The 17,999-nt window shown below is 42.1% G+C and overlaps 1 protein-coding gene across 3 annotated transcripts in view; it reads left to right on the top strand.

Annotated features, from left to right (window-relative positions):
• SARS1 (seryl-tRNA synthetase 1) overlaps positions 1 to 17,999 on the top strand; it is a 408,839-nt gene that overhangs the window by 360,412 nt on the left and 30,428 nt on the right. For all 3 annotated transcript variants that reach the window (XM_088465014.1, XM_088465012.1, XM_088465013.1), the window contains one exon: positions 12,246 to 12,375. In XM_088465014.1, coding sequence (XP_088321140.1) covers positions 12,246 to 12,375 — 130 coding nt within the window. The remainder of the gene's footprint in view (positions 1 to 12,245; positions 12,376 to 17,999) is intronic.

The following is a 17,999-nucleotide window of genomic DNA, read 5'->3' as shown; positions in this document are numbered from 1 at the left end:
GTTCCTCCTACTTGTACTGTGTGAATCTCTCCATTGATTCATAACGGCAGGCCAATCACATACAGTACTGTACAGTGTAAACAGTGTCTTTTATACAGTACTGTAGTAATACTGCACACCGCCCTATTTTATGAAAGACTGCCGTTGCCGTGCACATTGTTCTGCAAGTGCCTAGCTGCAATTTCGGCAGTGACGTGCGGCACTCACACAGTGATGGCATGCCATAGAAATGATCAGTGAAATTTGAAGTACGCTGTATGAAATCACTGAACTACAAATCTCAGCCCAGAAAGAGGTGGCTTTAGATTGCATCGTCTACAGCAAACTTGTTGCAATTTCGGCACAGCTCTGCGGCCCTCACACAGTGATGACATGCCGTAAAAATTAGTAGTGGGGTTTGAGCAGCAGTATTAGAAACCATTACTCAACCACAAGTCTCCGAACAGAAAGAGTTGTCTTTAGATTACACACACTGCGTCTTCTGCTGCACTTTCGACAGTGCTGTGCTGCTAGGAGTTTGATCAACTTGACTCCAAACGGTACACATCACAAAGTGCCTTTCACTGCTGCAATGTAGACAGTGATGTGCAGCACTCACACAGTCATAGTGTGCCTTTGAAATTAGCAGTGGGGTTTGAAGGGCGCTGAATGAAATCATCACTGAAGGTCAAATCTCAGCCGAGATTCCTTTACAATGATTGTGCGTCTTCTATAGCAAGCTTGCAGCAATTTCACCTTGCAGTGAAACCGGATGAATTTGTCAGGGTACTGATCATTGCATACTATAGCTTCACACCATCCCTATTGCCTTCTTTCCTATGCCATGCATTCAGAGCTGGTTTTGGCACCAACCACTAGTAGCTTGCTCAACATAAAGCTAATCTGTACACAGTGTGGCAATGTAGTCAGTGATGTGCAGCACTCACACAGCTGTATGAAATCACTCAACTACAAGTCTCAGACCAGAAGGAAGTGTGTAATCCAAGGAAGTGTCTTTGGATTACACTGACTGTGCGTCGTTTACAGCAAACTTGTGGCAATTTCAGCAGTGCTGTGCCGCTAGCAGATTGTTCAACATGACACTAATCGGTACACATCACAAAGTGCTGGTCACTGCATGTGCAGCACTCAGTGATGGCATGGCCTAGAAATGGTCAGTTTATTATTTTTTAGTGCTCCAGAATTGACAATCAGGTGGAACTACAAGTCCCAGCACGAACAGTCCATCACTGTATTAAAAGCTGAAGGTGCAAAAGTCTACTAAATGTGCCTCATTAAAGTACCTGGTGTATAGCCGCAATGATCAGTGTGTGTGTATGCAGTATCATACAATGAATATGCAAGTCATAGAAAACAAGAGTGAAGCATCCTCTAAGTACTGTAGTCAGTGTTTAAGTTAACTTCTTAACAGAGCTGTCACCTTGGGTTAGTTTCCGATTAAGGACAAGGGCTTTTGCAATCAATGCTACTTTATTTATAGTATATATTTTTTTTTATTTAACCTTTGCTACCATAATGTAGTTGTGCATTTTCCTTCAAGCACCTAGTGGAAATTTTGGCAGTGATGTGCGGCAGTCACATAGTGCTAACATGCCTTTCAAGCGGTGGGGGTGGGAGGGAACGCAGAAAAGGTTGGAAACACACCAAAGTAAAAGAATATTCTCTTTTTATTTTATAATATAATAGTATTATTTATAGATGAATGGTAGTCATGGTTGAGGGGCTGGCTACTGTATGAAATCATTGGAGCAGGCGGTGTAATCAAATTTACAAACTTAGGCCTCTAGGTCCCTTTCCTCAAAGCAACCATGAGCTTTTCGTTAACATAATAAAGGACATGTTTTGTTAGTCATTTAACATTACACAAGTCTATTAAATCATAAGTAATCTAAAGTACAAGTCTACCAGGGGGGGTGAGAGCAGCCGGTAAGCAGCATGTTGAACATCACGCTAATCAGTTCACATGCTGTAATTGCAGTGGTGTAAAGATGCACTCTCAGCTTTCAATGTTAATGCAATGACAGTTGAAATACAGTGATGGAACATGTAAACTTATGGCTACTAACACAGTCCCTAAGTTTTACAACAGCCATGTCTCTTGTTGCACTGAGAGAGCAGCGGCACATATCTTACATGCTGCCGCTGCTTGCACTCTGTCTGTCGCAGCCATTTTCTATACTGAATACACACAGTGGGACACTCAACACACGATGGTGGATGTTAACACAACAAAGCATGCACAGGCCCTTCATTTAAATGCACAATCCGTGTGTAATCCAAACAGACACCTTTTTCAATACTTAGTTTGATAGAAGAAATATATATAAGGGTGCTCACCTTAAATCGTGACAGGCAGCTCTCCTAGGGGTCTTCCAACCTCCTACATCTATATGAGAGAATAATGTGAAGGATAGCGCTACAGAGTCTATCCCAGACCCTAGAGACACACAACAGTTCACATAACAGTTCAAGTGACAGTGAAAAAGAGAACAATTTATCACATTTAGGCAAATTAATAAATAGCAGATGACATAATTGACATATCAGATAGTAAATGAGAAGCTCAATAGCACATATGATCTGTAATCCTAAAACCTCCAGAAAATCACGCACATAGGAATGAGCTAAATTTTCATATAGTTTTTCTGCAGTCTCATCTAAAGTTATGCATAAGCAGCACCAACTGTATGCTCCAAATTAAACACTTTGTGCAGTTTCTCTCGTGTCCGTCTGTTTAAAAAAAACAGCAAAGTTGTAGCATATGCATATGAAAGAATGTATTGTTTCTGCAGATAAAAAATGCTCCACTTCGACCAACTAATACTGTGTCCTTTAGTTAGGATCCAAATAGCTTGTGCTTATGTATTACTAGATAGTTCAACGATGAATCCGCAGAAAGTCCCAGCATACAGTAAGTAGATATAAAATACTCAGTCAGTATGGCACTTCCCTCTATAATAAGTAGAACAAAAAATGTTATGGTAATGGTGAATGGCGGTACAGATACTGAAGATGTGAACTTCAATAAATGGGTTTTACGCCAACTATTTTATATACTATATTACAGGTTGAGTTTCCCATATCCAAAATGCTTGGGACCAGGGGTATTTTGGATAACGGAATATTCCGTATTTTGGAATAATTGCATATCATAATGAAATATCAGGGAATGGGACTCCAATATACACACAGGATGCATTTATGTGTTATATACACCTTATACACACAGCCTGCAGCTCAGTTTATACAATATTTTCAATAATTATGTGGCTCAAGCAAAGTTTGTGTACATACATGAAATACATTTATGTTTCATTTACACCCTATACACACAGCCTGAAAGTAATTTTATACCATATTTTTAATAATTTGTGCCTTAGACAAAGTTTATGTACATTGAACCATCAAAAATCAAAGGTTTTATTATTTCAGTCATGCCAAAATTATTCCGTATTTCGGAATATTTGAATATGGGAGACTCAACCTGTATATACATGTTCTGCTGCTCGCACTTTTAAAGCTCTTGTCGTTTTTCCTACATATAACATACCACAACCACATTCCAATAAATATATTACATTCTGGGAATGACAACTTATAAAATCGTGGATTTTATATTTTTTTCCTTACACAGTAAATTCTGTTGTTTTCCTTTTTATATCTATATTTGTTGTGGTTCTACATATTAGACACATTCCACATCTATGGAATCCTTTATTCCCAGATTTATTTTTGTTCCTTTCTGGTAAACAACTGCTGACTAATTTGACGATTGAGCCGCCTTATAGATGAATGTCTGTTTCACCGGTGGCGATACATGCGCAGGGGGAAAATATCGACCCGCTTGTGAGCGGGTCTGAATCAGCCCCCTGGTCCCATAGCATTTCCCGACCATTTTTCATAAAAATATGGATTTTAGGAAAAAATTAGTTGTGCTCTGAAGGTGCGCAAAAAAAACCTCCCAGTGCTCAAAAAATGAAAAACCCTGCACCTAATTGAATAGCGTAGGAATTTTGCTATTCTTGCACCTATTTGAATACCCCCTATCAGTGGCGTAAGTTCATCCCAGACGCCCGGAAGCCAGTTATAATTTGGTACCCCCCGACACAGCCGCTGACACTGTAATGTAGCATTTCGCAAGCAGATACACCTGCAGTTGCACACAGAATATAGGCATGCCATGGAAGAGTGAGACAAGAGAGTTGTAGGTGAGGGGTGCGCCGCAAGTGTCACACTGACAAAAGAAGCTGCTGAGGAGCAGCGACGCCAATGAGTAGGGACAGGCTATAGATAGACGGAGGCAGCAGCTGATGGTCTGACACAGAGTTCTCCACTAGTGTATAGTGACTTCTCCAGGAAGAGGTGCCATTTATTGGCCGTGACTGTACACTCCAGGTAAGGTGGTTAAGATAACTAACCTAAACCACAATATATAACACATTAATGTATATTAAAAATATGAGTTTGTGAATATATTGGATAAGTAAATGACATTTATTTGAAATATGTTTATACACTAATTACTAACAACTAATGTATGGTAATTAAATGATTAAGAAATTCTATGTATGTGTGACTATTTATCTGCTAGTCTATATTCTTGAAAGAAGTATTAATAGTGATAGTACAACCAAACATACTATGATTTTAATGCTATTGCATAATAAATCTATAAATATTTAATATATGACGTGAGATCATACAAGGTAAGGTATAGGATAACCAATTAGAGTGATTCATTCAGTTTTTTTAAATAAATTCCATAGGTGATTGGATGAGCTACACATAAAAGAACTGGGAGAGCTAACAGTTGGCTTGCCTAATTGAAGAAGCTACAGCGAAATGCGCGTCGGCATTTAGCTGTATATGTCTAGTAGATGTGCTCAAGATTAATGTTTAGAATACTGATAATATGGTGTCCATAAGCTAATAACTGGCATATGTTCTAATGAAAATGGATCGCAGTTGCGACGTTAAACAAGAGAGAGACTTGTTGTTACACGTGCACCTACAGTATTATAACTAAGCCGGCTAATACTGGAGAACACGGATTGACCGTGGTAGCGACTGAGGTTAAAACCAAAGTAGACCATAACAATAGGGAACTAATTGAGTGATTGTGGCTGCAACATTATAAGAAACAGCGTGTCTATGCACAGTCTGAGCTGAATGACCGGGGGAAACGGCACAGCTAATATATGTATATTATGAGATACAAAAACATGCTGTGATAGTAGCCCAATGAAAATGATGTGCCGTGACATGCATGATGATTAGAGAGATGTAACAGTTTAATTTTATCACATTGAGATAGTAGGATTCAATAACTTTTGAGAAATTAATCTTACAATCCTCTATATACATGTTGTCACAGGGTTACATTTATATAACAACTATAGGTGTTACACGTGGGATAAAAAAAGGGAATTTTGCTGTTAATTGTGAGCATTTAAAATAACCTTATATCAGTTTGAGACAGTGTCCATTGAAATTGAAACATTTATAATGAAGGTTGGATACAATTGTTTCAAATTGATCCTGAGTAATAATTATATTAACACAATACTGTAACTACAACAATACTCATCTAATATAAGTGATTTCAGCAGCCGGTGTATTTGCGTTGTGGACAAAATGTGTTTCTATACAATAAATGAAAAGATGGACACCTATTAATTACAGTTTAAACATCTAAAGAGAGACAGACTGTTTACAGCCTTGTTTTTAAGATTTCATCTCTTTTCTAATAAATTTTATGTAGCTGATGTATGAAATAATATTCACAATAAGTTATGTTTTAATATTCTATATCTGTTTCAATATACGTGTGCATTAATTTAATAAGACTACTTTTTCTATGTTCTTGGAAATTTGTTGCTATTATTAGTCTAGGGATAGCACCCCTATATATTCTAAAATAATAAATGTATACAGTAAGAATATTATCACATGGGGAGTATATTGACTAGATTTTTTTGTCAATAAGATACTTTGGTGCAACTATTTCAGTTTGGTTTATAGAGAACGTCAGGTTCAGCATGTTAGGAGATGATTGATGTGCCTACACTGAACGACTGCTCTTTCAGTGTAGGCACATCACAGACCGACAAATAACTGCACGATTACAATGTCGTAATCGTGCAGTCGTTTTGAAGTCTTTTAGTGGATGGGCAGCTTTAGGAAGCTTGTGAAGGTCATTTGATTATCAAAACCAGTTAATATATACTAGGGGTGTGCACCGGCCACTTTTCGCGTTTTGGATCTGGATTGGTTTTGCCAAAACCACCCTTCCGTGTTCTGGGTTTTGTGTTTTGGATCTGTATTTTTTTTTTAAAAAGAATAAAAACAGCTAAAATCACAGAATGTGTTTGGTTTTTCTGCTCCTATGCTATTATTAACCTCAATAACCTTAATTTCCACTCATTTCCAGTCTATTCTGAACACACCACACCACACCTCACAATAGTGTTTTTATGTCCAAAAGGCTATGCTAAGCGACACGAGTGGGCGGCACAAACACGTGGCCCATCTAGGAGTGGCACTGCAGTGGCAGACAGGATGGCAGTTTGAAAAACTAGGCTCCAAACAGTACATAATGCAAAGAAAAAAAAAGAGGTGCAAGATGGAATTGTCCTTGGGCCCTCCCACCCACCCTTATGTTGTATAAACAGGACATGCACACTTTAACAAACCAATAATTTCAGTGCCAGGGTCTGCCACACGACTGTGGCTGAAATGATTGGTTCGTTTGGGCCCCCACAAAACAAGCTGGCAATTAATCTGTCCATGCACAAACTGGCTCTACGGAGGCAAGATGTCGTCCTCATCCACTGATTCCTCACCCTCTTCAGTGTTGTGTACATCCTCATCCTCACAGTCTATTAACTCGTACCCACTGGAATCCACCACCACAGGTCCCTCTGTACGTTCTGGATGCTGGTCTCCCTTAAAGAGTTGGTAATTCATTTTTATGAACATCATCTCCACATTTTGTGAAAGCAGCCTCCTACGCCTTTCGCTGACAAGGTTCCCGGCTGCACTAAACACTCTTTCGGAGTACACACTGGAGGGGGGGCAACTCAGGTAAAATAGAGCCAGTTTGTACAGGGGCCTCCAAATTGCCTCTTTTTCCTGCCAGTACAGATATGGACTGTCTGACATGCCTACTTGGATGCTGTCACCAATGTAATCCTCCACCATTCTGTCAATGGTGACAGTATCATATGCAGTGACAGTAGACATGTCAGAAATTGTTGCCAGGTCCTTCAGTCCGGACCAGATGTCCAAACTTGGTCCTGCCTGCCCTGCATCACCGCCAGCGGGTTGCTTAGGATACCTAAGTTTTTTCCTGGCAGCCCCAGTTGCGGGAGAAAATGAAGAAGGAGCTGTTGACGTGTCATGTTCCGCTTAAGCTTTAAACCTAGGATCGAGCACGGTGGCCAAAATGTAGTGGTCTGATTTCAACAGATTGACGACCCTGGAATCCTGGCAAAGCAAATGAAGGGCTTCATCCACAAGTCCCACATGCCAAGCGGAATCGCTCCGTCTTAGCTCCTCCTTCACTTTCTCCAGCTGCTTCTGCAAAAGCCTGATGAGGGGAATGTCCTGACTCAAGCTGGCAGTGTCTGAACTGACTTCACGTGTGGCAAGTTCGAAGGGCTGGAGAACCTTGCACAACACGGAAATCATTCTCCACTGCGCTTGAGTCAGGTGCATACCCCCTCCTTGAATGGCCTTTTGCTGCTCCTCCATCCTCTGAAGCATATAGAGGGTTGAGTTCCACCACGTCACAACCTCTTGCTTCAGGTGATGGCGGAGCAGGTTCAAGAGTGTTTGCTGGCGCTCCAGTCTTCGGCACGCAGTCGCTGAATGGCGAAAGTGGCCAGAAATTTTTCGGGCCACCCAAAGCGTCTCCTGCACGCCCCTGTCGCTTTTCAGAAAATTCTGCACCACCAAGTTTATTGTGTGAGCAAAACATGGGACGTGCTGGAATTTGCCCAGATGTAATGCCCGCACAATATTGGTGGCGTTGTCAGATATCACAAATCCCCAGGAGAGTCTAAGTGGGGTAAGCCACTGGGCGATGATTTCCCTCAGTTTCTCTAAGAGGTTGTCGGCGGTGTGCCTCTTACTGAAACCGATGATACACAGCGTAGCCTGCTTTGGAACGAGCTGGCGTTTCTGAGATGCTGCTACTGGTGAAGCTGCTGCTGTTGCTGCGTAAGGTGATATATCTACCCAGTGGGCTGTCACAGTCATATTGTCCTTAGTCTGCCCTGTTCCACTTGTCCACATGTCCGTGGTTAAGTGGACATTGGGTACAACCGCATTTTTCAGGACACTGAGGACACTTTCTGACGTTTCTGTACAGTCTCGGTATCGCCTGCCTAGTGAAGTGGAATCTAGACGGGATTTGGAACCGGGGACACACTACCTCCATCAATTGTCTAAATCCCACTGCACTAATGGCGGATACCGGACGCACGTCTAACACCAACATAGCAGTCAAGGCCTCAGTTATACGTTTTGCTTCAGGATGACTGCTGTCGTACTTCATCCTCCTCGCTAAGGACTGTTGGAGGGTCAATTGTTTAGTAAAAGTAGTGGTGTTCCTACTTCCTCTCTGGGATGATGAACGACTCCCAGCAACAGCGGCAGCAGGAGGCGTAGCAATGCAGGATCCTCCAGAGGAATCCCGGATAGGAGAGTCAGTCATGCCAGTGACATGGCCTGCAGGACTACTTCCGATCCTGACTAAGGAGGGAGTTGACGGTGTGGTTTGCAGGCGCTTGGATACAACAGGACAACGGGATTTAGGTGTCCCTGGACTGCTTACGGTCTTAGCCAAAGTTTCTGAACTTGACAGTAACTTTTTATGAACGCGCTGCAGGTGCCGTATAAGGGAGGATGTTCCTAGGTGGTTAACCTCCCAACCCCTACTTATTTCACCTTTACATATGGCAAGACAGTTGTTGTCCGGATTTGGATAGAAATATTGCCAGACCAAAGAGGTGGAATGTTTGGTCTTCTGCCCAGGCATGACCGTGATGGGCTTTTTCATCCCACGGACAACAACTGTCTCCCCCGGAGCCTGATTTAAACAAACCACATCACCATCAGAATCCTCCTCGCCAACTTCCTCCTCAGCGCCAGCTACACCAGTATCCTCATCCTGTTGTACTTCAACAGTGACATATTCAATTTGCATATCAGCAAGTGGACTGTGGGTGATCCTTTCAGCACTTGCAGGGGGCGTGCAAATGGTGGAAAGAGCCACCTCTTCTCGTCCAGTGCTGGGAAGGTCAGGCATCGCAACCACCACCACACTTGGACTCTCCTTGGGGATTTGTGATATCTTCTTAGAACACAGTTCTTCGCTGTGCTTTTGCCAGCTTAACTCTTTTTTGATTTTTTTGTAGTGGGAGGAGGGCTTCCATCGTCATGTGAAGCTGAACCACTAGTCATGAACATAGGGAAAGACCTTAGCCATTCCTTGCCACTCCGTGTCGTAAATGGCATATTGGCAAGTTTCCGTTTCTCTTCAGATTTAAATGTTTTTTTCAAGGTCATTTTCCTGAACTTTGTCATTTGGGATTGTATGTGCCCTCTACTATGACATTGGGCATCGGCCTTGGCAGACGACGTTGATGGCATGTTATAGTCTATGTCATGACTAGTGGCAGCAGCTTCAGCACTAGGAGGAAGTGGTTCTTGATCTTTCCCAATTTTATTTTTATCGGAGAAAGTTTGGTCCTCCATTTATGTGATATTGATATATACGTGCGGCTAAGGCGCACACAAACACAGAAAATAATTTTTTATTTTTGTTGGAGACCTTTAAGAAAAGAGCCAGCCGGCTCTTTACTTATGGGACACAGGCGCACGCTTGCCGCTGCTCCTTTGTTGATGCACGTGCAGCCACAGTGCGCACACTTCACAAACACAGAAATATATATTTTTTATTTTGTTTGGAGTGCCCTTTGGGGGTTACAGCACCCTTTAGCGGTCAATCCAGCCGGTCCTTTATTTATGGGACACAGGCGCACGCTTGGCACTTCTTTGTTGACGCACGTGTGGCTACTACGCACACAATTCACAAACACAAAAAAAAATATTTTTTTATTTTGTTTGGAGTGCCCTTTGGGGGTTACAGCACCCTTTAGCGGTCAATCCTGCCGGCCCTTTATTTATGGGACACAGGCGCACGCTTGGCACTACTTTGTTGATGCACGTGCGGCTACTGCGCTCACAAACACAAAAAAATATATATTTTTATTTTGTTTGGAGTGCCCTTTGGGGGTTACAGCACCCTTTAACAGACAAGCCAGCCGGCCTTTGACTTATGGGACACAGGCGCACGCTTGGCGCTGCTCCTTTGTTGATGCACGTGCAGCCACAGTGCACACAATTCATAAACACAGAAAAAATATTATTTTTTTTTTTGCACTTGGGGGGAGCACCCCCTGGACAACACTACAGCACCCCTTAAGGACTGGGACACTGCACAGGACTTTTGACTTTCAGCCCCTATGGACAACTGACTGCACAACACAGTCCAGCCAGCCCCTATGGACTTTGAAGTAGTGGACACAGCCCCTATGGACAACAGCAGCACAACACTACACAGCCCAGCCCAGCCAGCCCTAACTCCCACCCTCCCTCTTCACTGTCCACAGCCGAGTGAGAAAATGGCGCCGACGCGGGTACCTTATATAGGATCCAAAACCCGCGAGACCCGGAAGGCGGGATGATGACGTTTTGCCTCGATTTCAGATCTGAGTCAGGCGGGAAAAGTCGAGCCTGACTCGGATCGGGGGGCTCGGATTTCAGAAATCCGAACCCGCTCACCCCTAATATATACACATTTCATATTGAAATTAACAATCTTCTTATACCCATCATAATATTTTAAAACTTTAAAAACCAACCTTTTAGTTTTGAATTTTACCTGTTCAAATGAGCAGGTTAGGTATCCCAGCATCAGAGAAAAGTAACAAAATCAACCATGTTCCATCAAAGCCACTTAAGGTAAGTAAAAATCATAACAGCTTACCTCACCTTGTGGCCATCCGGACTATGATGAAGGTACACAAATGGTTATCCTTTTTTGTTATCAGCCTGAGGTGGAATCCAAGTACCAGCATCAATTGATACGGAATTCTCAATTAATCCAATAATAATCAGGTTCACAAAATAATGTTTGAAGTTCAAAAGTAGGGGTATTTAAAATTCATTCAATGTGTCTATCTGAAAACTTTTTCTCTCAGTAGCAACTGTCTTCTGTAATGTCAGTGCATGTGGATTTACCATAACCAACGAATCACATCACACGATATAAGATACACATTAGGATACGTAATGCAGGGAATATGGCCAAAAACTCAAGACTTAAGAAAGGGAGAGACGACTCAAAGTCTGGGGCATTCTGATTCTATCAATGGGCAAAGCATCACATTTTAGTACATTCTGTATATATGCTAAAGTTAAAGCGATAAAAGACCAGCCTGGTATATTGGCTGAAGGTTATATAAATCTCTGAAATCCATTTAAATTGCTATAATACTAAATGAATGTGCTGAAGTGAGGCCTTTTTGTCACAAATATACTTTTTTCTACCTATCCCTTATCCACTTTCCTGAACCCCTATTTTCCTGCCACATCACACACAAGCAGCGCAGTCTGTAAATGGCGAGGCACTGTCTCTCTAAGACTTTAAAGATGCAGACCCTAAATAAATATATTTTGCATGTTTTTTGAATTTGTGCTGAAGAATTAATTCTATATTGATGCAAGGTTTGTGCTTTTTGTGTTACGTGAGTTGGAACTTTCTGAAACTACCTTCATGCGCACAAACTGGCTGAAGTTTTTTATTGGAAGGTGGAATAAAATGCTTACATGTAAAAAAATTGGTGTTCTTTCATTACACTTATTCCTGGGAGCTAGCTAGTCTGAGGAGAATTTCCTGTTTTTTTGCTATGAAAATAAGGTATACAGTGCATTGTGGAGTTTGGTAAGTAGGTGAAGTATTTTGACTAAATAGGCAACATTAAGTGGGAAAAATAAAGTTTAACTAGAGACAGACTGTCACAATGTTATAAATCGATAAATTAAACAAGAACGCCTATGTGTGTTAAACTCAATAAATAATATTTTCAGATTTAAATTTGAAAGAAATTTGGTGCTGCTTAACAATAAAACGTATAAGCTTTTCACAAATTTTTTTGCATTTAATTTTTGTGTTGCAGGTCGAGTTTGTACATATGTTAAATGCTACGATGTGCGCAACAACACGCACCATTTGCGCGATCCTGGAGAACTATCAGACTGATACAGGAATTATTGTACCAGAAAAACTCAGGGATTTTATGCCTTCTGGTGAGTATGCATTGATAGTGAGGTTGTTTTTTTGTAATCCTACCACTTTTTGCTGCCTCTTTATCATTACTTTGTCCCATGCAACTTATCTAATATGTATTGTAGATGTAAGCTTGTGACAAACATGGCCTCATTTAAACATAGGGTAGTCAGTTCCAGTTTAATGCAATTGATCTATTAATTGTTTGATTAATCTCCATCACCACATGTGAGATCAACAGCCAGTCTGCAATGGAGAGGTTTTCCAGCCAGAATGAGTGGCACAGTGGGCATTTCCAGCACAGATGCCTTATTCATAGCCTGCGAAGTTGACAGCCGACTTTTGCACATATCTCTGGGGTTAGCCACTAATCTGACAGAACCCCTAGCTCTGTTTATTTCTGCGCTCACATAGCTTGTTGAGCTACTTCATTCCCTGAATATGGAGAGTGAGTGCGTGCGCCTATATCCGGTAATTCAGGGATGACTAGACATCTCAATGGAAGAGCTGTCTGGGAAACTAGAAGAGCTGTCTGGGTATAAGCCCTGGGAGAATCGGTGTAATTTCCTCCTCCTTTAGCGATGACTCTGGAAAGTTCTTCTGGGGCCAAATCATGAAAATCTAAGAATGCTGAGTAGTCTAATGTGCTAATGCTTACCAAAGTTTAGCTGAGCATGGGGACGCCCACTGCTGCCTTCTCATATCTGTCCAACAATGTGCAACAGCGTAAACATTGGTAACATAGATGCAGATAGGACAGTCACACAGTTTGTCAGTCAAATCTGGCCTGCCACAAACACTGCTGTTCTGACAAGCAGAGAAGTCTCATGCTGCAAAGATGGCACACCCATGAAACGGATTTTAAAAGGACCTTACATGCCTGCGCTTGCATAGCCACTCCCATTACCTCCCCCTAATGCTGACTACCTCTCACTCTGCGAGTGAATCCCCAATACAATCACTGCATTTGTGCATGCACAATGGCAAACAATCGTCTGATCTGCGTAAATATCTGCACTGCGTCTCGGAATCAGGCCCTTTATGCGTACTAAGATATAAAATTGAGGAAAAAGTATGCTGCATGGGAATCACTACTTGCGCTTCGCTCCCAGAAGCTTGCGCCATATGGCTAAAAAAGGTATGATTATACATCTGTAGTGCATTTTGTCTAAAGCCATCATTATTTTGATCCTGAGTACTCCAGCTCTTAAGGATAGTACAAAGATGGAAATAGAGACCATCCTTAAATCTAATTATGTAACTGCTGGAGCCTTCTTGAGGCCCATTTCAACATCCGCTTGGGTTAAGAAGTTGATGGAAAAATTATCAAAACAGCGCTTAAATATTCTGCAGTCAGAGAGAGAATTTAAAAATTGTCCATGGCACTAGCAATGATTATACCAAGAGGCAGCTGTCTGAGGTGAAAGCTAATAATTCTCTAAGGTTTGTCCTGTTCCAATATGCATGCATGCATACTGAGAGACTGGGCACGTGCTGCCTCTTCAACAGTTTCCACTGCTAGGGAAACAGGACAAACTCTAGCCGTGTGTAGATAAAGAACGGCCATGAATGGGGTAGGTATGGGAGTGCGGGGATTGGGACAGAGCAGGAGGGCGGGGTGGTAAAGATAATCAGAAATTGGAATGGAGTGGGGGGCAGAACAGAGCAGCATTGAGAGGATGAGGTGGGACAGAGCAGCAGGCAGAGTGGTTCGGGGTAGGATGCCAGGGGGCTGAGCAGCGGATAGATGGGGGGTGGGACAGATTGAGATCTGGTGCAATAGACAAGTTTATGAAATATTAATATATATTAAAGAAAAATTGTAATAACTATACTATACCAGTTAAGAATATGATATATTAGTATACACCAACACACACTTATTATCTCACTGCTGTGTGTCATAACATGTTATAAATTGTATATATAGCACATACAACATACTAATTGAATTAAAAGTTATAGTGATAATGCTAAATATTTCAGCTCTTGAAGTTATTGTGGCTTTTAAGACAAATATTAGATTTTGGGACTCAAGCAACAGCTAAAACTTCCAAGTATCCATAGATTTTAAAATAAATTAGAGGTAAAATTGGGGCTTTCCCCTACAGAAAGTCAGGAAGAATATTTAGCAAAAGTTATACTTGTGGTGCACTGGTCACATAAATAAATTAAAAAGTTACTTTTATTTCATATATTAAAACAATTTATAAACAAAAGCACATACTGTATAGACCCTAAATATTGATTTAATATGTCACAGTAACTAAACACAATAGGAGGTCACGAAAAACTATTACTGGAGTGTGTAGAGACTCAGAAATATATTACATAGGTTGCAAATTCTGTTTATCATAACTACAGATGTGTTCACATATATCTATCCTCTGTGCGCTACTAGTGAGTGCCATGTGCCTTGGTAACGCCAATCGTTCCATGCAACATTTTCTTTCAAATGTGTATTGTGTGCATACCAATGCAAATAGGATGCACAAGCAGCTTCTGCTGATTAGAATGATATGTGGCATGGCTATAGTCTGTGCTTGTGTGTCCTATTCTCATCGATGTGCGAATAATACCGCTTTTCTACAAATATCCCGGGTCTGACCCAGGATTAGAAACACGTTTCCAAGCCAGGCCAGACCCTGGACTTACCCCATTCCTACTGCTGCACCGATGCAGGATATTCCTGGATCGGTGCCGTTCATACTACACACGGGTGGAGTGCCGACGCTTGAAACTTCAGCTCTCCCCTCAACGCAAGACTAGAGTGGACCGTCAACCTGGAGGAAAAGGGGGGTCTTTATGGGAGGGTGTCTGATGTCATCGTTGTTACCAGGGATATGAGCAGGGAGAGATTACAGCCTTCCCATATGAAGCGGGGATGGGGTAAAAACTGTAACAGTCCAGACCAGGCTGTAATCTCTCCCTCAATGGTGACAGCTGTCAGACACCTTTCGATGCTGGAAATGGGTCCCGGGTCAGATGATCCGGGTTACCTGTTTACACTGAGCCTTATCCGCGTAAAACCCTGCTCGACCCAGGATTTTTTCCTAGGAGCCTCTTCCACTGAGCTGCGACCCAGGGTTGTGGAAAAGGAATATGACACATTTGAAGGGAAAAAGTCGCACTACCGAGTCATGGATTGACTAGAAGGGCTGTTTAATGCGCAAAGATGTGGACACATCAGTACATTGTGTACTGGCAACTGTTACAAGTAGGTTACATAAATCTTGTAAATTGTTCTCTGTGCTGTGTTAGATGCACTGTGGGCCTAATTCAGAGATGTACACTAACCCGACGGTTAGTGTACATCTCAGATAGTATATGGTCTGCATATACACAGGACCCATTCTGCGCATGTGTAGAACAGGTTCTGCGATCTCGCTCACAGACCACCCCCAAGCCGCAGCATGATTGACATACTGCGGCGTTTGGGGGGCGTGGTTGGTCACAGTTCCTGGAAATGTGGGTGCCATCCCCGTTTTCAGGGAGGGTTGAGGCCAGGGTCTGCATCGGTGGATGCAGATTTCCTGGCCTCGCAACTGCCAGATCCTGGCCAGGCTGCGGTAAGCTTAAGCTACCGCAGCCTGACCAAAGGAGCAAACCGCCGTGACCATCAGTGATCCCATGGTTGCGATAGTGATCCCACGCTGCTATCTTGGTTTCCTATTGACACCTCTGGCTGCATTTGTAATAGATGGAATTGTACAGTCGCTTGCGTGCAGCATTCCATCCATCTCTGAATCAGACCCTGTGTTTAATCATGAGTCCCTGCTGCCGGCATACATTTAGCCTTTCTGATAAGCATGACACTTGGTAAGAGAGTTCTATTTAGGGATGTGCGCCAACCTCCGGGTTTTGGTTTTGCCAAAACCTCCCTTGCGTATTTTGGCTTTGGATATGTATTTTCTTTAAAAAATTTATAAAAACTGCTACAATCACATAATTTGGCTTTTTTTGTTCCTACAGTATTATTAACCTCAGTAACACTAATTTCCAGTAGATTTTGACCACCTCACAGCTCACAATATTGTTTTCATCCAGGTTAGGTTTAGAAGTTTCTCCAAGCTAGCTGGCTGACTAAGCTAAATGGCAGCAGTGGGCAGCACAAACATGTGGCAGTTCAACCCCCAACATGGCACAGAAGGAAACATATGTTTTCATTAATCAAGAGGACTGAGGAAGATGGAGTATGTATGTAGTTGAAGGCAGGGAAAGGAAGGTTTTAGTAGTAAATTTAATTACATTTTTTGATTCCAAGGCAAACTTATGAGGGAGGGGAGGCATTTACAAAAATATTTAAATGATTCACATCAGTTCTTTCCCCAAAAGAATCCTAGAGTGCTACGCCTGCTGCTGCTGGGAGTAGATCTTCATCCCAGAAGAGGACCAGGAAGACTATTAGTACTACTTTAAAAAAACAATTGACTGTTAAACAATCCTTTGCATGGGGGAGCAAGTATGACAGCAGTTGCCCAGTTGCATAACGGATCATAAACACCATAACATCTATGCTAGTATTAGAGGTGCATCCAATATCCACCAATAATGCGGTGAGTTTTAGACAGTTAGTTGAGGTCCTGTGTTCCCGCTACCAAATCTCATCTAGATTCCACTTCACTAGAATAACAATTCCAGCCTGTACAGGGACGTTAAAAAATAACTTGGTGTCCTTCAAAATGCCGTTTTACCCAAGCAGAACAGAGCAAATGCAAGATTACTTGACTGTAACAGCCCACTGGGTGTGTGTATTGCCTTCAGTGGCACCAACAGCAGCAGCATCTAAGAAACAGCAGCTCATTGAGAGGCAGCCTACTCTGTGTATCACCGGTTTCACTAAGAGGCATACCGCTGACACCCTTTTAGAAAAACTCAGGAAAGTCATTGGACTCTCCTCAAGATTTGTGATTTCTGACAACACCACCAATATTGTGAGAACATTACAGCTGGGTGAATTCCATCATGTTACATGTTTTGCTCACGCAATCAACTTGGTGGTGCAAATGACAAGGCCATGCAGGAGATGCTGTCTGTGGCCCAACAAAATTCCTGGACATTTTTCGCCATTCAGCAGGTGCATGTAGAAGATTGCAGCATCTCCAAGAACTGTTGAATTTGCCCTGCCACCAGCTGAAGCAAGAGGTAGTTACAAGCTGGAACTCCACCCATTCTATGCTTTAGCGGATGGATGAACAGCAAAAGCCATCCAAAGCTACACAGCAAACTAAGACGTAGGAAGAGGAGGGGGACTGTACCTTACTCAAGTTCAGCAGAAAATACTTTTAAGTGTTGTGCAATGTGCTGAAACACACTGAGGTACAGTACTCACTGGTGAAGTGAGTTCAGACACTGCCAGCTTGAGTCAGGTAATTCTCCTAATTAGACTGTTGGAAAAGCAGCTTGAGAAACTGAACAGGAGCTGAAACAAAGTCATTTCGCTAAGTATTTCAGACTTGTAAATCAAGGCCTTTATTCGCTTTGCCGGGATCCAAGGGTTGTCATGATATTCCAATCAGATCAAAACATTTTGGCAACAGTGCTGGATCCTAGGTTTAAGTCATATGTTGTGTTTTCTTCCCAACGGACACAGAGCTGAATAGATGCGAAGAGCTGTTGGTAAGCAAATTGTCAGCTCAAGTGG

This window comes from Taudactylus pleione, unplaced genomic scaffold (genome assembly GCF_031769625.1).
Source record: "Taudactylus pleione unplaced genomic scaffold, aTauple2 ptg001800l, whole genome shotgun sequence".
NCBI classification, from domain to species: Eukaryota; Metazoa; Chordata; class Amphibia; order Anura; family Myobatrachidae; genus Taudactylus; species Taudactylus pleione.
Note: the sequence above shows the minus strand (reverse complement) of the source record. Positions and strands in the feature narration are given on the sequence as shown.